This window comes from Apis florea, unplaced genomic scaffold (assembly GCF_048593485.1).
Source record: "Apis florea isolate Af1SG1 unplaced genomic scaffold, ASM4859348v1 contig_3170_pilon, whole genome shotgun sequence".
Classification (NCBI taxonomy): Eukaryota; Metazoa; Arthropoda; class Insecta; order Hymenoptera; family Apidae; genus Apis; species Apis florea.
Window position 1 is genome coordinate 5,118,024 of NW_028256714.1, and position 22,633 is coordinate 5,140,656.

General features: G+C 37.2%; 3 protein-coding genes and 2 long non-coding RNA genes across 10 annotated transcripts in view; 3 read left to right on the forward strand and 2 right to left on the reverse strand.

The window, feature by feature from the left end:
• Positions 1 to 4,456, reverse strand: part of LOC147657379 (uncharacterized) — a 70,083-nt gene extending 65,627 nt beyond the window's left edge. For all 6 annotated transcript variants that reach the window (XR_015292555.1, XM_086910099.1, XM_086910106.1 and 3 more), the window contains exons 1-4: positions 3,683 to 4,456; positions 2,948 to 3,140; positions 1,740 to 1,853; positions 1,030 to 1,204 (exon numbers count right to left, since the gene is read on the reverse strand). Coding sequence is in view for 5 of the 6 variants with exons in the window: in XM_086910099.1 (XP_086766225.1) it covers positions 1,030 to 1,204; positions 1,740 to 1,853; positions 2,948 to 3,140; positions 3,683 to 3,867 (667 nt within the window). In the remaining variant the exon portion in view is untranslated. The remainder of the gene's footprint in view (positions 1 to 1,029; positions 1,205 to 1,739; positions 1,854 to 2,947; positions 3,141 to 3,682) is intronic.
• Positions 4,457 to 5,376: 920 nt separating this feature from the next.
• LOC105735270 (uncharacterized) lies at positions 5,377 to 7,610 on the forward strand. Its single transcript, XR_015292556.1, has 2 exons — positions 5,377 to 5,671; positions 7,216 to 7,610. It is a non-coding gene; the product is annotated as an uncharacterized LOC105735270 (long non-coding RNA).
• Positions 7,491 to 8,943, reverse strand: LOC147657380 (uncharacterized). Its single transcript, XR_015292560.1, has 2 exons — positions 8,598 to 8,943; positions 7,491 to 8,531 (listed from the first exon to the last, which is right to left on the reverse strand). It is a non-coding gene; the product is annotated as an uncharacterized LOC147657380 (long non-coding RNA).
• Positions 8,561 to 18,933, forward strand: LOC147657381 (uncharacterized). The gene is made up of 9 exons (XM_086910116.1): positions 8,561 to 9,335; positions 11,760 to 12,139; positions 12,653 to 12,875; positions 12,955 to 13,242; positions 13,687 to 13,814; positions 13,921 to 14,093; positions 14,555 to 14,924; positions 15,414 to 15,846; positions 16,246 to 18,933. Exons 1-9 carry the CDS (start codon positions 9,254 to 9,256, stop codon positions 18,432 to 18,434), a joined length of 4,266 nt encoding a protein of 1,421 aa, XP_086766242.1. The 5' UTR covers positions 8,561 to 9,253; the 3' UTR covers positions 18,435 to 18,933.
• Positions 18,934 to 20,692: 1,759 nt separating this feature from the next.
• Positions 20,693 to 22,633, forward strand: part of LOC100869469 (uncharacterized) — a 66,775-nt gene continuing 64,834 nt past the window's right edge. The window contains 2 exon segments of the mRNA XM_086910097.1: positions 20,693 to 20,965; positions 22,304 to 22,445. Of these exon segments, the coding sequence (XP_086766223.1) occupies positions 20,953 to 20,965; positions 22,304 to 22,445 (155 nt within the window). The 5' untranslated portion in view covers positions 20,693 to 20,952.

The window sequence follows — 22,633 nt, forward strand, 5'->3', positions numbered from 1 at the left end:
AACTATATAATTCATTATATTAAAATATTAAAATCCAAATTCCTCGAAATGATCGTCAAGTAATATTAAATAAAATCTCTTTCTATCGCATCTTACAGATATATTTTATCAAAATTCACTTATTCGTTTATTCGTCTCGATTCACCTAAAAATACGATGATATAATACAACAATATACACAACACAGAAAACAATTATTTATTTCTGCATATAAGTTCTGCCATAAAACCCTCTTTCAATAATCTTCACGAAAGAGATACATAATAAGATTCCTATCTTATAGCGGTATCCTATGCCAGAAAAACGACAAAGAAGTAAGAGATAAAAACGTAAACGACACGAGCCCGGCATTGTCAGTGTTTTTACACTCTTGCGCGATCCATCGAGCACGCGACTCGATTCCAAAGAAATCCTGTCCAACATCCGGTTAAGCCGGTTTTTCAATTTTTCCGGCCAATCTATCCATATCCGAGTGTCGATCCTTCTGCACAACTGGTTGATTGTATCGTAGGCCAGGAAATAGATGTTCGAGCGATCGATAACGATGACACACGAGTCAACCTTTGAGTAACTGGCATGAATGGGATTTTTCGATCGATAATGGATCAATGGAATTATTTGGATTCGTGATTGAACTTTCGATCATTCTGTTAAAATTTCTTTTAAAGAATTTTTCTGGTGACACATGTCTCTGTACTGCAATCTTACTCGTTTTCACATTGTTTCTTCTAATGTGTATTTGAAATGTTTGTGATTTAATAAATAAAACCGATAATATTTTTTTATAATAATTTTTGTGCTTGATTTAGCTCCTAGAATTGATCCTCTAAAAATGTCGAATATATAAAAAAATCACTGATAATTGTAGTTAAAAGGAGGAAATTATTGAAAAGAAATCTATTAAAATTTTTATTGCAATTAATTGATTAAATTAAATTATATATCCATGATCCTCGATCCGACATTCTTTCTTTTGAATAATTCAAATAAACCATTTATATTATCGCATTGTGCGTAATCTTAACTCACCTGACTGAAGAATGTGTCGTGCATGAGCTGTCAATTCGTTGCTCATCCCCCAATAAGATTCCAAATCGTCGTCCGACTCTGACATTCGAAATCCGTCCAAACTGATCAGTCTTCGGTGTAAATCTGCCATTTTAGCGATGAGATCGGACGCATCCTTGGCGTAGTCCTCCACTTTCTGTGAAATCGACACAGAGAACGTGTGATAGGAAGGAAAGGATAGTGAAAGCGTTATAGAACTTCCGTTTCTTCACAAGAAACTTATTAATACAATGGCTGCAAAAAGTAGTTGTATACCGATTAATTAATAAGCTACAACCAATTTCTATAATCACATTCGGTTAAAATCTATATTTACATAAAATTAAACAACAGCAAAATTCAATATCAGATTCCACTACGTATATTTACTTTCATTATTAATATCATATATTGTTATATTATCTTACATCTGTGCAAAAGAAAATAAATGAACTGTGTGACCAATTTCTATCATAGAAAACCCTCCATTCACCGAATCAAATATTCTAAATTTATGTTACGTTATAATTATCCAACACTCTTAATGGTTAATACTACCAATACCATCCTCACTATATATATATTTTGTTTACTTAATACAGCTACAATCACCATGGCACCATTCACACCACAAAATAAGATTCCAAAGATTTAACACGGATTCAACACGGAAAGATCGATGAGACGATTACCACGCGCTTCTGGATCCAATCCACGTGATCGTAAAATTTGTTGCCACCCAGCTCGTACGGCAGCTGTGCGAAATCGACGTGGAGATGGAGCCTCGTCAGGGTGAGGTACGTCGGCTGAAACAACAACTAATTAATTCACGTGTATACGTGTTCACGCTTGCAATTGAACCCATCGTGCATTTTTGTCACGATTTTAACAGGTAAGCGTGAATATTTCACGCGATAACATGTGCCTCGAATCGACCAAGCACCGCGACTCTTGTCGAGGATTGATTAAACGGTTGGAAGGAAAACTAGTTTGTCGGCTGGTATACACAGTCGATAGAAAAATCGTGAATTGTGCAACCTTCGAGTAAAATTAGAAACGTTCCATTTCAATGGCGTTTCAATGTATCTTCATATCAGATAATACGCGTGACGTGTTTATAATGCCGTACGATTTCTTTGCGTGGCTCGATCGATTTATAGTAGTGGCTTCTTAACATTTTGGATTTTCGAAGAAATTTATGCGAACAGATAAATGGATTCTGGATTTTTTTTATGCGGATTACATGATGGAAATATGTTCTTTTTTTTTTTTTTTTTTCTGTTTCGCATATATTATTTGAACAACCTCGAATTAGATATTTTTCTTCTTATGCTGATTTATATATTCGTATGATAATTTAAGAATACATTTGAATGTAAATTGTGAATGTAAATAATTCAAATATTATGTAATGAAAATAAATAATATATACTTTGCACGTTTCGATGATGCATCGAAATTCATAATCCGATCGTAAAATTATGAATGAAAATGTACATGAGAAATATGTATATATCTGCACGAATATTCCTCTTGGCAAGAATCGTAGCAATATCCTAACCGCTTTCGTGATTTCACGGAACACTTGTAACGAGTTACGTTTACTCTGGTATTGTGACAGGTTCGCGGAATACCGATGTTCCAAGGAATACCAATTAAGAATCACTAGTTTAGTTATCTCGAGAGTAACTTGCAATTGAATCTTTTATCGTAAAATATTTAATATCAATCCATGTAACTTTTAATTCCATTCGCAACATTTATCGACGAATCAAATTTCGCAAAATAATTTTATCAATTATGAATAACAAATTGTGTGATGATGTGCATAAAATTTAACGTATTCGTGAAACGAGTTTTCAGAGGGTCGACTTTAAGAAGTGTCATAGATGCAACAAACCTCTCCTTCTTTGTGCGATTTAGTGCAACTGTCCACCCTCTTGTCCCAGAAGCCATCAGGGCGCACCACGATGACGGATGCCACGAATGCTCCCAGAAGCACAGTAGACAACCTGATGCAAGACCTTGCCACCCTCCATGCACCCTTTCTCGCGTCCACTATCAAGACCAATCCATTCCTCTTCGTCTCCTCGCTATACCGTGAAAACAAAGTGTCATTTGCATTCAATTATGCAAAACGTCATCACATCTGACAAAGTTTAGAATCATAATAAGGATATCGATATGTGTTAGATCACAGAAGTTAATTTCTTCGTGGCTTTTTATGAAGTAAAAATAAATCATACAAGTTACTTTTCAATACAATATTTGAATATCAAATGAAGTTGAACGGATTGATTTAATGGATGAGAATCGAATAAAGTTAGGTTAAAGTAATTTGCATGGATTTTTTTTTCTGATTTCATGGAATGAATAAAAATATAATTTTGTATTTTTTGTTCTCGAGTTTATTACTTTTTTACCAATCGATGCTGATAGCGATACACCGTTGGAATAAATCACAATATATTACTCCATTCGTATCTTACAAAAAAAAATGCAAATTTTTAAATCAAACTTATATAAAGATTTAATGTAAAAACACTAAATTAAATTAAGACTTTTTAGAATTGATAAACGTTATAGTAAAATATTCGTATCCTAACTCCAAAAAAAAAAAAAAATAAATAGTTACCTAAAAATGGACAAAAAATAGGCGATCAATACTTCCAACCTTGGCTTCGTGGTCGGTTGAAGTTCTGAGGGAACATTGACCACCATCAAAGGTCTTCCTTCCCGATCACGTCCTCCTGGAATGTACGCGAGCTTCGATTCGAGGGCTTCTAAAATATCCACTACCTCCAGATTCCTCGTGGGCATGGCTGAATCTCTTACTTCATCGTACTTCAATTTTCGATTAATTACATCGAGGAAATAATATCTCTTTATATATCCAACGTTATATAACGTTACATAACAGGCCAACCAAAAATATCAAAATATAAAAGTCGATATCAACGATTCTTTCGAAAACTAAAAGTCATCATCGTTCGATATGCTTTTTCGATTTGCATCGTATTTCTACGTGTTTAACTTTCTTGTGCATACAAAAGTAACGATATCAAGCACCCTTGTTTTTTTTTTTTTTTTTCACGAAAAACATATCGTCCAATCCTCGATCGATTGAATCCCATCCAATTTGCATTCCAGCTCAGAATGGGAGACGCCTCGAAAATCGAACTCGATTCGATCATCAACGAGACGAATATATATATATTTTTTTTTCTTTTTTCTATCGAGGATAAACTCGCACACAACAATTACATCAAGGATTCTCGTAATTTATGGAAAGTGGAGCATCGTGTAACACGTAACGCGAGACACACACGTATCGGCCGGGTGAACGATCGATTTCACAAACGATCGACGGAATTGTGTTACGCGCGATCAGATTCGTTGACTGCGTAAAAAAAAAAAAAAAAAAAAAAAAAAGAAAAAGGGCAGCACCTCGCGGTTTGCATACCGCGGCATGCGTTCACAGTAACGCGATCCTGATTTATCTCGCCTGTCGAGGAGACATTTTGTTGCCTCCCCCTCCCCGCAGGATTAATAGTGCGTCTCGAATAGTGCGTCTCGAGCAATTTGCATGCTCGAAGAAGCATAGAGCACAGTGAAAGTTGGAACGTGGTTCGAACCTTCTCCTTCCTCCTTCGAAACCTTGACCAACGGATCCTCGGCTTACATATCGCAGATTCGTCGCTCGAACTCGTCGATCGAGGAAAAAAAAAAAAAAAAGAAAGAAAACGTGAGCGGGCAAAAATTAAAAATTCAAATCGAGCGGGTAGATAAAAATATCGAACGATGAAAAAACTTTTCGAGCCGATCCGCGCCACGATAACGCGCCGATCGAGGAACGATAAAGGTTCGACTCGAGACCATTTCAAAACCGGTCACGTATCCGTCACCTTACGAAACAGCGACCACAAGTCCTTCACTTTTATCCTCCACGTTCAAAATTCGAAAACTCACTCACAAACACCTCGAAATTGTTTCATCCATCGCCGTCCTTCTTCTTGGTAACGCAAACACCTTCAAACACGACCAATATTTCCAATATTTTCGAATCGAGGGAAGACGAACAGTCTCAGTGGCTACTGACTCGTGTTTACAGGCGAGTCGGCCAAACGTGGCAGCTGTTGTCCCAGGTGCAGGTGCACGTGGTTGCCAACCCTCGGTGTAAAAACGGAAAAATGGTTCGCTCGATTCGGGGAGAGGAAAAATCGTGGCGCGCGTCACAGTGTACACGCGCGGCAGTCACGTGTTCCGGTTGTCGAAGTCACTGGTCGAAGAGAGCGGAGCTGCAGCTGCGACGGAGGCTGCAGGGAAACCGAAAGCCATCTCGCTGCTCCATTCAGGTACAACGGTACTCTGGCACCGATTAACCGTCTTCCCCTTCTCCTTTCTCTTCCTCCTGCTCTTCCGTCTCTTTTTCCCGCCTCGACGACCTCTTTCTCCGCGTCCTCTTTTGTATTCCTCCCGTCGAGCAGGCCGCGAAAATGCCGGGTGAAACAGGAAAAAATGGCTAATCCTTTGTAAATTTTATTGGACGTACGGGATCGGGTTTCGGAATTAGGCGTGCGGTTGAATGGCAGTGGAATTTCTGAAGGTTGAACGTGGTTTGGAGGTTCGTTTCGTTTGATTTGGTTTGACGCTGTGGTTCACGAATGTGCTTTTCGAAGTGTTTTATATATATATGGAGCTATATTTTTTCTTTTTTTTTTTTTTAGAAGAAAAGAAGTTTCTCTGAGCGGGAGAAAATTTTTTTTAAAGGGGTGGAAGTTTATTCTCAAAGCATCCAGGTACTTTTACAAGAAAATGATAGAATATTTGTTGGAAGAGGAAAGGATAGATTAGTTCTTCGTGAATTTTATTGCACGAGATCAGATTTTAAATTATAGCTGATTGGAAAAGTTCTGAAATGATCGAGATTTGGGGATGTTTTGATTTGTTTGATTTGATTTAATGGTTTGTTTTCGTATTTGGTAACTAAACTATTTGAATATTGTTTTACAGAAGAAGTTTGTATATGTAAAATATAATGGATTGTATAATAAGGAGAGAAAGAAAATTTTAATCTCTTCGTGTTTTGAATACACGAGTTTGAAAAAATTTATTATAAGAAAAAGATAGAATACTAAAATTTGAATATTCTATAATTTTAGAAAAAGGAACATTAAAAATTTAAAGATTCAACATAGCGATCATATTGATGGCTTATTATACAAATAATTTATGTCCATTTTTTATTGAAATTTGAATTTTTATACGCAACAAAAAGTTGATTTGATTTTTCTTTATTCCGTATAAAAATCTCATTACTTTATAAATTTGTTAAAAGAATAATATTTTGGTTTATTTTATGTTCTTGAATTAATACAACATTTGCATAATCTATCGACACGTACTGAAGGATTTTTAATTTTTAATTTCATCCTAATAATAAATAATTATTCGTTTAAAAGTTGAAATAAAAACTTCATTTGTATTATTAATAATTTTTATTTAAATTTCTAAAAATTTTTTCTACTTCCTTCTCTATCGAGAAGTCAAAGGAAGATGAAGATCATGACGTTCGCAAAAAAAAAAAACATCGTAAGCGATGAAATCACCACTATCCAAGTGACGATATGTTTCTCACAGTCACGGAGAAGAATATTTCTTCGCAACGTGATTTATAGACGCGATTAACCTCTCCTACTAAGGTCACGTTACTAAAATATTTCCACTTCCAGACAAAATCACGAATACCTCCGGATCTATTGTGTATTTGATGAAACTTAAAACTAAAAAAAAAAAAAAACAAAGTAAATGAACATCTACCATTTATTAATAATTAATTATTATATCCGTAAAAATATTAATTAAATAGTTAAATCAATCAAATATAGAAGTGACTCAATATCTTATTGCTTAAAATAATCAAATAATCGTAAAAATAAATTAATTTTCAATTAATAATGACAAACGACAAAAAGAAAAATTGTGATTTACCAAAATTAAAATAATCGTCGTCTTCAATAAAACGATTATATTCAAGTCACGACTGATTGAAATTTTATCAATTTGCGAATTGGGCACAAGGATAAATCAATTTTCTTTAATATTGATTTCAACGATTTTTTAACTTGAAGAAATTAATTTTGTTTTTTTTATCATCTTTGTTTACAGGTACGAGATACCACATGGCCTCTCGATACCTACTTTGAGGCATGCAAGATGACCACGAAGGACGATCAAGGCTTGTTCCCATATCCAGTACGAAACCTCAAATTCTTTCGACGTTATAAAGAGAAGCATGTACATCGATACTTAACTATATATCGTAAGACATGGATATCCCTATACACTGTTCATCAATTTTAATTCTCGCTTCTTCCTCTCAGAATTTTTTTAATAAAAATCAATATTTATTGAAAATTTGCGAAGAAAGAAAGAGAAGAAAATGAAAGGTAAATTTTTTTAATAACAATTATATTTTACACAACATAATAATCGAAATGACTAATTGTATAAAGAAGAAATGAAAAATATATAAAAATATATAATCAGAATTTTATGTTTCACGAAAAGGAAGTAATTAAAAATTGCCTTAAACGACGATAATACGAATATTACATTACAGAATGATTAAAGCTATACTAATTGTGAAAGGAGAACAAAAAAAAAAAATAATCAGAATTTCATGTTTCAGAAAAAGGAAGTAATTAAAGATATCTTCTAAATAGCGATAATACTATTTTACATCGCAGAATGATTGAAATTACGATTCATTTTCACGCAGAAGATAAAAATGATAAAAAATGATAGAAGTAATTATATAGTCTCGTGTGTTACTTTGCGAGATAATTAATATTATGAACGGAAGATGAATGAATATATTCTCGTTATTTCACGTTGTTCCTTCATTTGAAATCGTTTAGCAATTAATGCATAATGCAAAAGTATCATATCTGTTTGATGGCTCGCGCGAGCTGCAAGGTCGGTGACCGGCGTTGACCAAATACCGTGAAAAGCAAGGTGTGCCTTAGTAAATATAAGCATATGATACATTCCAGTGGGAGTATCGGAGAAAACGAGAGATCAGATCGTTGGAAGCAGGAATATCTGATGGTGATGACATCAGAATCTCGTTCATCTTTGGACGACATCCGGTTGGATCGTTCATTAATTTGGAAATATTTCGATACACCATTTTTCTTACGTCGTTGAAAATTTATTTACAATATATTCTTTTGAAATATTTTATTAATCAAATCTAAATTAATTTTGAAGACTCTAAATTAATTTTACACTTTTTTTATGCCACCATTAAACAGCGATTTATTCTTTGAAGAAATCCTTCTTCATGCATGCTCCTCTAATCAGATTTTATTTAGCTACGATGCATTTGGAAATTAATTTCCAAATCTAATAGAATATGCTTCGAGACGAATTGTAATCTTCGTCCTCACCACTCATTCGATTCGATAAACAAACTTTTCATTCTGCAAAAGCAAATAAACTGTACTTTCTACTTGTAATAAGAAATTTATTCACACAAATAGCATTACAATCTTCAACAAACAACATTGCTTCCTCTTTAACTCTCTTATTCCGCATGAGGTGTCAGCAACGGTCCGTTCCAACCGCCATCTTCCCAACTCACTTACATAACCTCAAACAACAACAATCGAAACAAAGTTAAATTTCAATCATCCCGGGCGCAAAATCAACGACAGACGGGCGGACAGACACGTTTTCTTCACTACGTCTACGTGTATTTCGTGAAATTTAGGAAGCGCGCCCGTTCGAGGCGGGACGAAAGCGAGCGAGAGACAAAGATAGCTCGACAAGAGGAAGCCCAAAGAGGCTGGCGTCGCCACGGTCGTCGGCCACGAAGAGGTCCGCCAGTACTGCACCGAGCCTCGTGCTATATCGAGCCGAACACGCTCTTTCTCTTTCTCTCTCTCTCTCCCCTTATTTATCTCTCTCTCTCTCTGTCTTTCTTTCTCTCTCCCTCTTTCTCTGTTTCGACTTCGGTTCAGCCATCATCGAAGACAGTTCGCCGTGGATACACCTCGAGGCTTTCCTCCGATCGATCCATAAGATCCGGTGATCGATGAGGATATTTCGAAGCTCGATGATCGCGGAACGGTGGAAAAGGTGGCCAGCAACGGAGTGATCGTCGAGCGAGGCTCGACGTGGAAGAGGAAGAGGAGGAACGATCATGGGCAACGCCACCACGAAGAGCCACTACTCGAAGAGCCAGCCTCTGACCGCCACCAGGAGGCCACGTTGGGAGGGATCAGGTAGAGAGACATACACACACACACACTGATTTTCGTTTCTGCTCGTTACGCGTCGTTCGACGCTTGGACGCATCTCGATCCCGAGGGATGATCAGGGCTCAATGCGTCACCCGGGATTGACTGTCGATCGCCATCTTGATCGAGGCTTCGATTCTCTTACTCTCTTCGTCAAAGTTTCGCGCGAATATACAGAACTGTATAGAACTGTATATCTCGTATATTTGTTTCGTCTCGAGAGAAGGGAATTTTATTTCGATTTAAATTTTCTAGATAATATTGGGATCGAAAGAAACGTGGCTTCGTTGAGGAACGAAGGGGTGACGGAGGAGACATGACGATCGTAGGGCGCGTCTCTGGTGACACAGAGTTTCCGGTATAAAGATGCTTCTTTCGTGGCTGTCTCTTGATTGGCTTGACTCGATAGTGGGATGATATCTAAAATTAGGCTGCTTCTGCCGACGTATCTATCAAGCCCGCGCAACGTTTGAGTGATCGTTAATGGACGGGGAATTGGGGTGATCGGCAAGTTCATTGGGTCAGTGGGATTCTCGTTCCTCTAGCAGAGATGGATTGTTGTGGGCGAAGATCGAGTTATTAAATCGGGAATGGAATTGGAACGATCACGTTGGAAATTTTCGTGGTGGTACAGTCAATGAGGGACTGTATTTCTGTCAGTGAAAGATGGTTCTATGGTTTATTCGAGGAGGTCGTGGATTTATTTACTATCAAATCAACCGGTAAATCCAAAATTAACTTCCTCCGCGTTGGGGGCGTTTATTTTAATAGACGATTGGTCGGTCGGTTGAACGATGGAACGTGAAGTTTGCTCGGATTAGAAATATTCTCTATATCGTTACATTTGTATTTTGTACTATAGTCGATTCGATGTAACTTATTGGTTTAAGTATTAACTTGTTTATTAGCATGTTTTTTGTCAAATACAAGTTTGATGGTTCAAACGAATGAATATTATTAATAAAAAAAAAGAAATTGAAAACAATCTTTCTTTAATTTAAGTGTTATTTCCTTGAAGATATCACATTTTTATTTTTAGAACGATTAAAGTATTCGAAAGAACGTTGAATTCTAGATTTTAGACGTGTTTAGACACTATTGTTAACACTATTAATCTTTTATTATTAGATTGAGGATAATAATTTATTTGAATATTTTTCTATTTTCAAATTACATTTTAACTTTTCATTATTAATGAAACTTTGTATAATATGAAGAACATAAACAATTTTCTTTTTATTGAAAAAAACTTAATAGAAACATTTTAATTGAAAATCAACAATAAAAGTTTTCATTTTTTTTATATAACTTCGAAAAATTAATTTCCAATAAATTTCTTTGTAAATATAATATTAATATAAATACTTCTTTGAATCTACTATGTATGAACATCTGTTACAAATAATTTTTTCTTCTATTCAACGCACATGTTCGATACGTAATCAATTGGCACAACTTTTAGATAGGAATCGCAGAATCGATTCAAAAACGATAGGCACGTTGTAAAAGAGTGACGAAGACATGTCGGGCCAATGAATCTGATATCGAATTCTCGCATAGTGCCCTCAGAACAGCGAGGCAGCCGCCCTAAGATTGCCAAAGAGTTTCAAATTTTATTTTGGGAGCGCCACCTGCGTGTATCTCGTTCGCATGTGAGCATCGCCCTGGCACGTGCTAACTTTCTGTGAACTTATTAACCAGTTAGCCCCATTGCACGCCATTTCTCGAGTCGAATCGACATCGTTATTTCTAAAATAGAACATCGCCTTCGATTTTTAAAAAGTATCGAAAATAAAAAAAAATATTAAAAAGTTGTTGAGTGAAATAGTCGGTGAGAAAATGGTTCGAGATGTTTGTCCGTTAACGATACGGGGCTGTGGTATGTTCGAGATTAAATAAACAGTAATCTAAAAATGGATTCTCAGTCTTATTGGATTCTTTTCGTATCTGAATTTTTAAAAATCGAGAAATATGAAGGAAAAAAGTGGATCTTAAAATATTTTATTTTAAATCCTTCGTTAAAATAATTGTATCTATAAATATAAATATTGTAAAATTAAACAAATTTGTGAATTTTTATTTCAAATAAAAAAAAAACTTTGAGAGAAATACGTTATGGAATGTTGCTTGAAAATAATTCAATAATTACACACTTAACAAAATTCCATTCTGCACAATTATACCTACTCATTATCATTAATAAATAATATTAACAATATTACAAAACAGAACTACAGCCTCATAAGCCCTTTTTAGAAATTAAACTAAATTATAAATTCGATTCCAATTTCCATCTCGTTCTCGAGACAAATAAAACAAAGAAGCACGAGATCTCCCCTCGCCATTTTTCACCATTTCAAACGAATCGCGACGAAAAAGGTGAAGCACGATTTCTGATTCCTACTGCAGGACTTCCGGCGCCACCGGGGAAGCCAATTTTGATACCAGGCGCGGACGAGTCTCAGCCGGATGTGGTCGCGATTCGTTGGGAGAGGTCACCGAGTAACGGTGGCTCGGCGATCGTCGGCTACCTGGTGGAGCACCGAAGACTGGGCTCGCAGCATTGGGCGCGCAGCACGCCGGGTCTTTGCACCTTCCCGGAACTGACCTTGAGCGGCCTCGAGCCAGGATGGCGCTACCAATTCAGGGTCAGGGCCCAGAACGCGGTTGGCCTGTCCCGGCCCAGCGAGATCTCCGATCCTTTGACCGTCACCTTGCAGAGATCCGTTGCGTCCGCGCCCCAGTTCGACCTTGAGGTCAAGGACACCACCGTGCTCGAAAACGAGCAGGTAAAGGCTTTGTAACAGAGGCTGAGATAGATCATCACGTAGACAAGTACTTTGCTTCGATAAGTTAATAGATTTATCTGGAGGATAAATTTATTCGAATTAAAAATTAAGGAACGTAGCTGAAAATGTAAAATCAATAAATTAATTATTTTTTTTTTTTTTGGACACGATCGGTGTTCTGAGATATGAATTCAATAATAATTTTGAATAATCGACGTCCTATTATCGATTGATGAACGATTGAGTAAAATATAAATATCGATTGTGTTAAAGGATATTTCAGAATATACGAAGTTATCTTATCAAATGTATTGGAAAATGATGTTTCTTGCAATAAATGCGTAGCATGTTATTTCATTAAAAATCTTATGATTGAAACGCACAGTTTTGAAATTTGTTCATAATAAATTATAAATTTTACAGAAACTAATCATCTAATCTTTCGATTTCTTCGTTCTAATTCATATCTACGTAAAAATGATAATTCTCTTATTAATTGATTCTTACGTCCAGGCCGAATTTGTGGTGCGATTTACCGGATCACCCCTGCCAAAAATCGCATGGTTCAAGGATGGTTTCGAGATCTTCAGCAGCAGGCGGACGAGGATCATCACCGAGAGTGGGAAGAGCGTTCTTCTCATTCATCAAACCGCGCTCAACGACGAGGGAGAAATAAAATGTACCGCCACGAACCGAGCTGGCCACGCCAGCACCAAAGCAAGATTAATTCTGGAAGGTTAATTTTCAATTTTTGAATTTCTCACTCGATGATAATAAAAAAATTTCCAATAATATTCTCTATTTTCTATCCGCAGCACCCCCAAAGATACGACTTCCGCGTCAATACGAGGACGGCCTTCTCTTCGAGCAAGACGAAACGATTAGATTGAAGGTGTCGTTGGCTGGAAGACCTCCACCCTCTGTGATTTGGTACCACGATGGCGAGGTGGTCTCAAGCGACGAAAGGCACGTCTTCGAGTCGATGGACGGCGAATCGATCTTGAAGATACCCGATGCCAAACGAATCGACAGAGGAGAATACGTGGTCAAAGCGATTAATAAGCTTGGAGAGGACACGTCGTCCTTTCTGGTGACTGTGACAGGTTGTTATTATGATGATTATGATTACGAATAAAAATTAATCATTTTGAAAATTGAATCAGATGTGGGTGTTTGGTTATGAAAGTATGAAATTACATATAAAAGATTACACCCAAATTTCTTATGTATTTAAATTATTTATGAATTACATAGTAAGTTAATCGATAATCCAAGTTATGTAAATTTTAATATTCCATCGTAGGAGAGAAACGAATTACAAAGCAAGGATGAGCTTGTTGAAATTTTTAAATTAAAAAATTTTACGTAAACAATTTTATTATTTTATTATTATAAGTATAACTTTCAATTTCCTCGAATTTTTCTATTCTTCTTTGCGATATAAACAGATGATTTTATACGAACCATCGTTTCATTGTATAAATTGCTTTTTGTATTGTGATCCAAATGTAAAGTAAATTGCTCTGTATTTTTTCTTATTTTATTAGATCGGCCTGCTGCGCCTGGAAAAGCGAAAGTCACGATGACGTTAGGAAGATCGGTGTCATTGACGTGGCAAGAGCCGGAAGACGACGGTGGTTGCAAGATTGGCACATACATCGTCGAGTATTATAGAGTTAGCGATAAAAATTGCAATGAGATTCTTCTTTTTTTGAAATTTAATTTTCTTATTCTTCCTTTTTTGATTGATTATCATCTTTGAAATAATCGTTTTATTTCAGATCGGTTGGGACGTGTGGTTGAAGGCAACCACGAGTAGGCAAACTAAAGCAACGTTGTCCGAGCTGATCGAAGGATCGGAGTATAAATTTCGAGTGAAAGCAGAGAATCCGTATGGAGTGAGCGAGCCGAGCGAGGAGAGCGATGTAATTTTCATTCCAGATTTGAAAAGAGGGTACGTTTGTTATTCGATTAAATAGCATAGTTAATTAAAAAATGTTTAATAATGTAAAATTATAGATACTTTCTATAAATATTGAATATTTTTAAAAAATGCATTTGTCAATCTTTTAATCTTGAATTTAAAACAAATTTTTCTTCAACAAAACATTCATTATAAACATTATAAACGATAAATATATTATTATTCGTTAATTATATAGAACATTATATATAATTGAGTCATGAAATCATGGAAGATGAAGTTTCGATTGAAGCAAAAATCATTTTCGTTATAAGCTCTCCAATTTCTCCTAAAAGTAAAACTTCAAATTTTTGTCACTTTATCAGGATGAAATTATTAATATTTTCACGTAAGAAAAAAAATATTTATCAAGAACAAACGTGTTCTTACTTTATATCTTCGTTAATTTTGAATAAAAATAAGTAACACGACGTTTGTTCGAACGAATTCAGTATTGTGGCGCCCTTGTTGAGCGGAAAATCGCAGAGTCAAAGAGAAATCAGATCGCGAGAGAAACGAGAAGTGAGTTTCGCCGTTCCAACCCAGAGAACCAGAAGTTTGACGAGAGAGGAGGCCCGAGACGACGACGTTTTTGGGCCGGCTAGTCGATCGATATCGGCTCAAAGATTAACAGGAAGGCCATCCAGAGCTGACAGCAGGGTGACTTTTGCTTTGGATACAATGGATAAGTCGAAGCCACCTGTTCCACCGGCCAGATCGAAGGATCATTCCAGTTCAAGGCAGGAGAATCAGGTTGGAAATCACGTGGATCGTTCGACTGTTAACACGAATCTATCAAACACCGAGGCAAGTAGTTTTATTGTAATAATAAAATTTAAATAGATATTGATTCAAAATCAAAGTTAAAAAATTATGTATTAAATTTTAATATAAAGTTCAAAGAAAATAGATACAGATAGAGTTTTGAATTTTTAAAAATTTTAATATTTAATACAATGTAAGTTAGATTTTTTATATAATTAAATTTAGTTTTTTTTATTTAATATTAGGATTAAATATAAATCAGTGATTGAGTAAAAGAAAAAAGAATTTAATTAATTCTCGAAAGGATATTAATAAAAATTTATTTTTGCATTTAGAATTATCTCTATTTATTACCATTGAATCCATAATATTAATTATATGTTTAAAAATACATTATGAATTTATTATTTGACGAAATTTTATTTCACATACAAGTTCAATTAATCTTCAACAAAAATCAACAAAAAAAGACCTGTCACTCTTCATAAACAATTCATAAACATTATGAAGTTTGATATAAATATAACAAAATATTGTTGCAAACAGATTTTAATTCAAAATAAAGAACCTCCATCAATACAAATACCACTGGCAACCGTGACAGTGACTCCACCTACAATGGAAGAATCCAACAAGCGTTCAGCGTTCAGAGAATCGCGTTCGCGATCAGTTTCCATGTCCAGGGAGCGCAGCATGTCGCCATTGTCGATGCCCAAGATTCAGGAACAGCACGAAGAAGAAACTTTCAACTATTCGCGTCCATCGATAAGTTTAACTTTGAAGAAGCAGCAAGCCGTCGTCGACGAGGTTGAAACACCGCAAGTAACAAAAAGTGACACTTTGTACGACAAATTAGGATTGCCTATCTCTCCTAGAGAGGATGATGTCACCGTTATGCATGGAAGTTCGGAATTTATGCTGGTTTTGTACCCGGAAGATCAAGCGAAGAAAATGGATGACCCAACGCGAAAAGATTTAGGTATTATGATATTATTTAATTGGAAAAACATATTCGTTGGAATTTTATTTTTGAGATGTAAATTACGCCACAAAATCGTGTAAATTTAAAAAATGAAACTAGTATTTTTAAATGACTACAGATCAATAATTCTGACATTAATATTTTGAAATTAATAGCATTGCTACGAAGATTTAAAAATGATGAATGAAAAATTTGCAATTGACATTTATAATCGATTCGATTTTACGCTAAAAATATTAATTCTCCATAAGCAAATTAAGAACTGAAAGAAAATTTCAATATTAAATTTTTAATGAAAAAAGTTTCAAGTATTTTATTTAACAATCATTCGTATATAGAAACATTTTTCGAAACGATAAAAATTAATTTCCTTTCCGATAATTTCCCAATTTCCAGAGGCAAAACGGGGTGCAACGGAGGGGGCAGAGGACATCGAGGACCTGATACCACCGCCTATGTCCCTCTCCCTTCCAGAACTGTTCAGCGCGGAGCACCAAGTGGTAGAAACCCTGAGAGAGGCTGTCAGCTCCACGGAGCTGCTCCACGAGCGTGCCATGGAACGTTTCTATCGTGCAGTGGCGGCCGAAGAGGCATCGGAGCTGGCCAAAAGAAAAAGCCAACTCGAGAGAAAAACCGGGGAGCTGGCGACAACGACAGCGAACAAAACAGGGACCGAAGATATCACCTCTCTGGACAGTCAAAGATCTTCGTTCAAACGGCGGCTGTCCAATCCAAACGTTCCATCCTCGAACCTGATCACCTGGCAGTCGAAGAAGAATCGCAGAAGACTGAGCGACAGCCAAACGGAAACCGTAAAAGCTCCTCAGAAACTGTTGGCCCCTACTACCTTCTTATTGGACGTGGAGGCAAGATCTGATCCCAATTTACCCAGCGATTCAGAGTCACCTATTGCGACCCAATGGGGATTGGAGAATAAACCGTTGGAGGACACGCCATTGCGCAGGTGGCACGACACCAACGTGTCATTGGTCGAGGAGAAGCAGGAAGAAAAATCGATAGCCTGGCAGGCAGCAAGCAACGAGGCAGCGCGCATCGAGGAACCGCCTCGAGACCAAATTCCACCGATCTCTCAACCGGGAACGAAGCGAGAAGAAAAACAGGAGGAGGAGGAGGAAGAGGAAGAGGAGAGCGTGGAATCGTCGGAGGAATCCTCGGAGGAGGTCAGCAGCGCCGACAGCGAGGATTTGAAGCTTCTAAAAGCCAGAATCCTAGCCAGACAGGTACTCGACGAGGAGGATACCTATCATCCGAGAGGGAAGCCGATTCTTCACGTCGAAACCGAGTCGTCCTCGCAACCGGCCCGATCGATCGTCTCTCCCAGCACCGTAGTTCCAAAATCAATTCTGAAGAAGCCGAAAGAGGAGCCGATTCCTGTGAACAGTTTCGGCAGACCTGTTCCACCCGAGAAACCTATTAGAAGATCCTTACCTCCCAATGTTCATCCGTTGAATAAGAACGAGGAGGAGGAGGAAAAGAAGGAGGAAGGAGAGAACGAGGAGAGACAGGTCACACCCGAGCCTGCCAGGGTGCCTGTCATGTCCGAGTCAGACACCGACAGCGTGTTATCCGCGGGCGAAGCGGCGAAGAATCGAAGAATTCAGGCGAAGATGAGAACAGCGACGCCGGAGGAGGAGGTGGACGAGGAGGACATCGAGGCGAGGATGGCGGTCGTCAATCACTATACCGAGATAGTGAGGGAGCACTCCTCCCTCTCTCGTTATCAGAATTACCACAGAAGCTCAGAGGAGAGGAGACAGTTTGGGGAGAATTCGACTGGTTCGAGGAGGTCCTCGATCTCGGACGATCAGGAGGCGAGCAATCGAGAGAGGGATCGTTTTGAGAGGCAGAACGTTGAGGGTAGAATTGTAAAGAGACAACAGGAGGAGAGGCAACAAATGAAAGGTTCTCGAGGGACGACTCCAGCGAGAGACACGAAGGAGAAACGACCGAGCAGGCCGTCTTCCAGGAACCAGTCCCCGGTCTCGAGGTCGAGGAACGTGTCCACCGAAAGAGGAGGAGTTTCTTCGAGGTCCTCGTCGAAGAGCAGAGCTCGTGCACCGTCCCAAGACAGAAGGCCACCCTCGAGGACCGGCTCGGAAGAGCAACGATTCGTTCGAGAGTGGTCCGTGGAGGAAGGTGGTGGTCGTCGATCGAGGAGATCCTCCTCGAAGACGCCTTCAAGATCTAGTTCCAGGGACAGGAACAGAGCGGGGACACCCGTCGAGTCGAAGATGGAACGTCTGCAGAAAGCTTTGGAGAGCAAGAAGTATCGATCCCACTCTAGACGTGGATCGAGCTCACGAGGGAGGGAGTATTCTGAGAAAGCTTGGCGGGAGAGTCGATTGAACGAGGAACAACTTGCTATAGAGGCCAAACATAACGTGAGATCCATGGTGGAGTATATAACTGATCTAACTTTGTTGCTCGCGGCTGTCTACGTATATCTGTTCAAGAAAGAGACCCTTGCAATACCCTTCATAGCGCTCCTGTTCTATAGAAGGATCCAGCATGAGATCAAGGGAAGAGTGTCGAGAGGATGGTGGTTGTCGAAACGAAATTCATGACGAGGATACGACGAAATTTTATCACGAATGGGAAGATATAAATAGGGGGAAATATTTATGGAGTATTTGAAAATTTTCGAATCTCTGATATTGGAGATCGTCGTGATTATCGTCGTGCTTACTCGTGATGATCGCTCGAAGAACAAATTCTTGACCTTCGATTCGACGGCATTGCAACGTGCCGATTCTCGACCTTTAAGGTTGTAGACTTCGAGATGCATTCGTATGGCAATCTGTCAAGTGCAACAACAGTGCATCGATTGATGGCTTGTTCGATGATGAGCCAATTGTTGTATTTCAATTGAGAATTTCACGCGGAACGAGTATCAAAAATGATAGTACATGTTTTACAAGAGAGATATATTTAATAGTATATGATTATAAATTATTATTATTATTATTATTATTATTATTATTATTATTATTTGTTGTAACTATTATTTATTCCTATTTATTATGGATATTCTTACGTGCAATAAATGTGTACATAACTGTTGAATTTAAATTTATTCTTCTTTCTGTTTTATTTTTAGATTTTTCTTATGATTTTGAATTATATATATATTTCGTGTAATAATTACGGTAAAAGTTTAGGAAGAAGAGATCTTTCACGATGTTTATTATTGTTTAAGAGTTAAGAAATAAATTGTAGAAATAAAGCAATCGCTTTACAATTTTAGCCAAAACGTTTATGCGTATTGTATAAGCCTTACATTCTATTTTAATTTCATCTAGAATTTAAGCCTCTCTACCGATATCATGACCACGACAATTACGTTTCTGTTGGCCAAGAATCTACTCTGTTCCTTATTTAAGTCTGACGCTCCATTTTAACACAAAAGCAAGCTTTAAGATAATAATCATGATAACGGAATTATTGGTATTCCTTGCTCATACTTGAATTCATTAGTTTCAAATTTTTGATTATCGATCGAATTATTTACAGATCTTGCAAAAATCTATCAATCACTAAATTCGTATTATTAGTCAAGAATCTCGAATTCCTCCTGTTCCAAAATTAACATCGCATTTCATCATTAAACTATATTATTAGCTGGCAAATCAATCATCCCATTTTAGTCAATTAAATATTATCTCTTCCAAATTCAAGAAATTCATCCCCTTCGTTAATGTCGTTTTATAATAATTTTGAATCAAAAAGATAATACGTCGATTCGAATATTTTTACTTTAGATTCAATCAGAAATATATATATTTATTTGTACTTAGAAAATGGTAGAAAATTTAAAATATTGTCATCTGTAGAATGATAAATCAAAGAAGAAAAATCTTTTTCGAATAATGATCCCGCGAAACAATCACTCGAAAACTCGATAGATATAAAGTAGGAATATTATGCAAAGGAAATAATGAATTTTAATGAAAATTAAATAAATTAATTCGTCATAAATATTATGCTATTACTATTACCTAGCCAATGTATAAACAATTCTCCTAAGATTCAGTAAACTATAATTCTATAATAATAAACTATTAATTTTTCATTTTTCCAAACCAAAAATTTAAAAATTATTATACCAATTCTAAACTTTTCTGTGAAATTCTTTGGACTCTATTATTATAGAAAAAGTCACTAATCTAATATCTTGCAATCCCCAAAAACGAAATTCAAATCGAAGATAAAATAAAAGAAGAAAAAGGTCGAGGAAAAGCGTACCACGAGAGAGGAAGAGAAAATTCAAAATTATTCGAAGCAATGCGCCAGGTCACGTCAGGGATAGATAGGAAGCCACCACAATAATAATCAATTACCTACAATCCAAAAAAAAAAAAAACGAAATCGAAAAATCGAAAACCAAGACCAAGAAAGATCAAGAAAAGAAGAAAGCCCGCTTGTATGAAAAAAAAAAATTATTCAAAGTTACGAAATGCGCTGGGTCACAATAATAACCACTATATACCTACCAAATCCAAAGAAGAAGAAGAAAATCCAAAACAAAGCGGGAGGGAAAAAGAAGAAACAAGAAGAATCGAAGAAAGAAGAGAAGAAAGTCAAATCTCACCATTTACGAGGAGAGAGAGAGAGAGAGAGAGAGAGAGTGAAAGTTATTCAAAGATAAAAAAACATCGATGCGCCGGGTTACATCAGGGAATAGATAGTTGGCCGAAGGAAGAGGGGCGAGGGGCGTTCCTCTCGAAAGGGGAGAAAGGGAGAAAGAGGCGTACAGGAAGCTCGGCTCGCCCCTACCGCGCATGTGCGCGTTTCGTTAAAACGACGAAGCCGAGAGTGGCGTGTCGAGACGATTTTAGACCGGAGCAGGGCCTCCCGCCGTCAGATTTCGTGGCGCAGGGTGTGCTTGTGCCACGGGTCACCAGCGCGAAGAGAGGAGCACGGTCGAAGGGAGGAGACGGAAGCTTCTTCGGCGGCCGAGGCGCCGTACGCCGCGACCGGAAGGACGTGCAGGTTGCAACTCTTTCGTCGTATCGAACGCGAGTGTGGCCCCTTCGCGAGTGATGTCAATGCGAGGAGGAATCGGTTTTCCCATCGTCTGACGAGATGACCTTAACAGGTAAGCGGTTACCGCGTATTAACCGCGAATCTGCGTCTCAGAGAGGCAGAAAGAAACGGGAAGGAAATGTCTTGGAAATGGAAGGGGATCTCGATGTTGGCGAAAATTTCATCGAATTTTTTATCTCGTTAAATCTCGTTGTGTATATATCTCACGGAAGAAAAATTCGATACAATTTATCTCGATTGAGAAGAATAGAGTTAGAAAGTTTCGAACGAGACCTCTCCGTTTCCATAGAAATGTGCATCGATGACGTTTGACTCGCTTTCCTCATCGATCGACGTAATTGTAATCGATTCCGAAACGATCGTTGTTACATAAAAATCTCGAGGCTTGCCGGTGGTCGAGTATTTATACGCGGTAATAACACGCGTTTACGAATCTGCGTTTAAAAATAAGAGCAAAACTGTTTTTAACCGGGCGTTTCAATCGCGGCACGGAACGACGACGATGTAGTTGGGGGAAAAAAAAAAAAATGTGACGAGTGTCGCGTTGAAAATGGAACCAAGTGTCGGAGACATTCGCGGCCATGTTTATTTTTTTTTGTCGTATTTATTTACAGGTTCGATGCCGGGTGCTCGGAATTCCTTCGAAATTCGCGAATTTTTTACAGGCATCGAATACATTGTACATAAACTCGATGGATGGGAAGAGATAGCAAGCAACGTTTTATATTCTTCCAAAGCGGTTTCCATCTTGACCGCCGCTTTCTCCACTCAGACATCTATATTTACGCCCGCGATTTTCGTCTGGCCGCGTACGTTTTCCGTGGCCATTTTGGAGACCACGTGAGCGGCCAAATACCAGGTAGCGATCGCGAATAATAAATTTTCGCCTACTATCGAACGTCGGATATATCTCTTCTTCGAATCAACATATTTGAAACCATACCAAAAATCGAAGGAGATTCCCCCAATATATGGATATTGATTCGAAACGTGAGATTACAAAAAAAAAAAAAAAATGCAAAATTAAAAGAAATGATTGCGCGTAAGAAAAAAATTAATACATGGAAATATATGGTAATGTTTTTCCATCTTGGAAAAATTCATGGAAATTTTCACGAAGCATATGTTGCATTTAATTAAAGATTAATAAACTTTTCTATTTCTTCAAAATGTTCCTCCCAATTCATCGAAATAAATAATCGATTTAATTAATTTAATTATTATTTATTATCGTTTTATCGATTTAACAACCGAAATTATCTTATCTTTTATATATTTTATGAAAATAGAATTTCTGTGCAAAATTTCTAAAAAATTGGGCCTAAAAGAGATATAGTAGTCGTTATTATTAATGATCTGTTTGATTACATACAATTGCAATTGGTTACAGACAACATGACGAAAGCTAAAGGACCGCCACGATGGCTGGACCCGGACCAAGCACTTCCGGTTCAGGGACGCGTCGGTGAAGACATCGTCATCGAGCCGAGATTACGATGGTCCGATGTTTTCGACGAGTTACGATTTGAACTGTAAGGATTATCTCTTTATTTTAATTTATCTCGAATATTTGTTTAGATATTGGATAAAGTGATAGAAATGTATTCCAAGTTTAGTAATAACCAAACATTTTTTACGTTTTACTGAACTATGATCATTCATTCCTTTTGAATAAACTTCTGTGATAAACTCGTGGATTATTTTTAATTTATCGGATTTT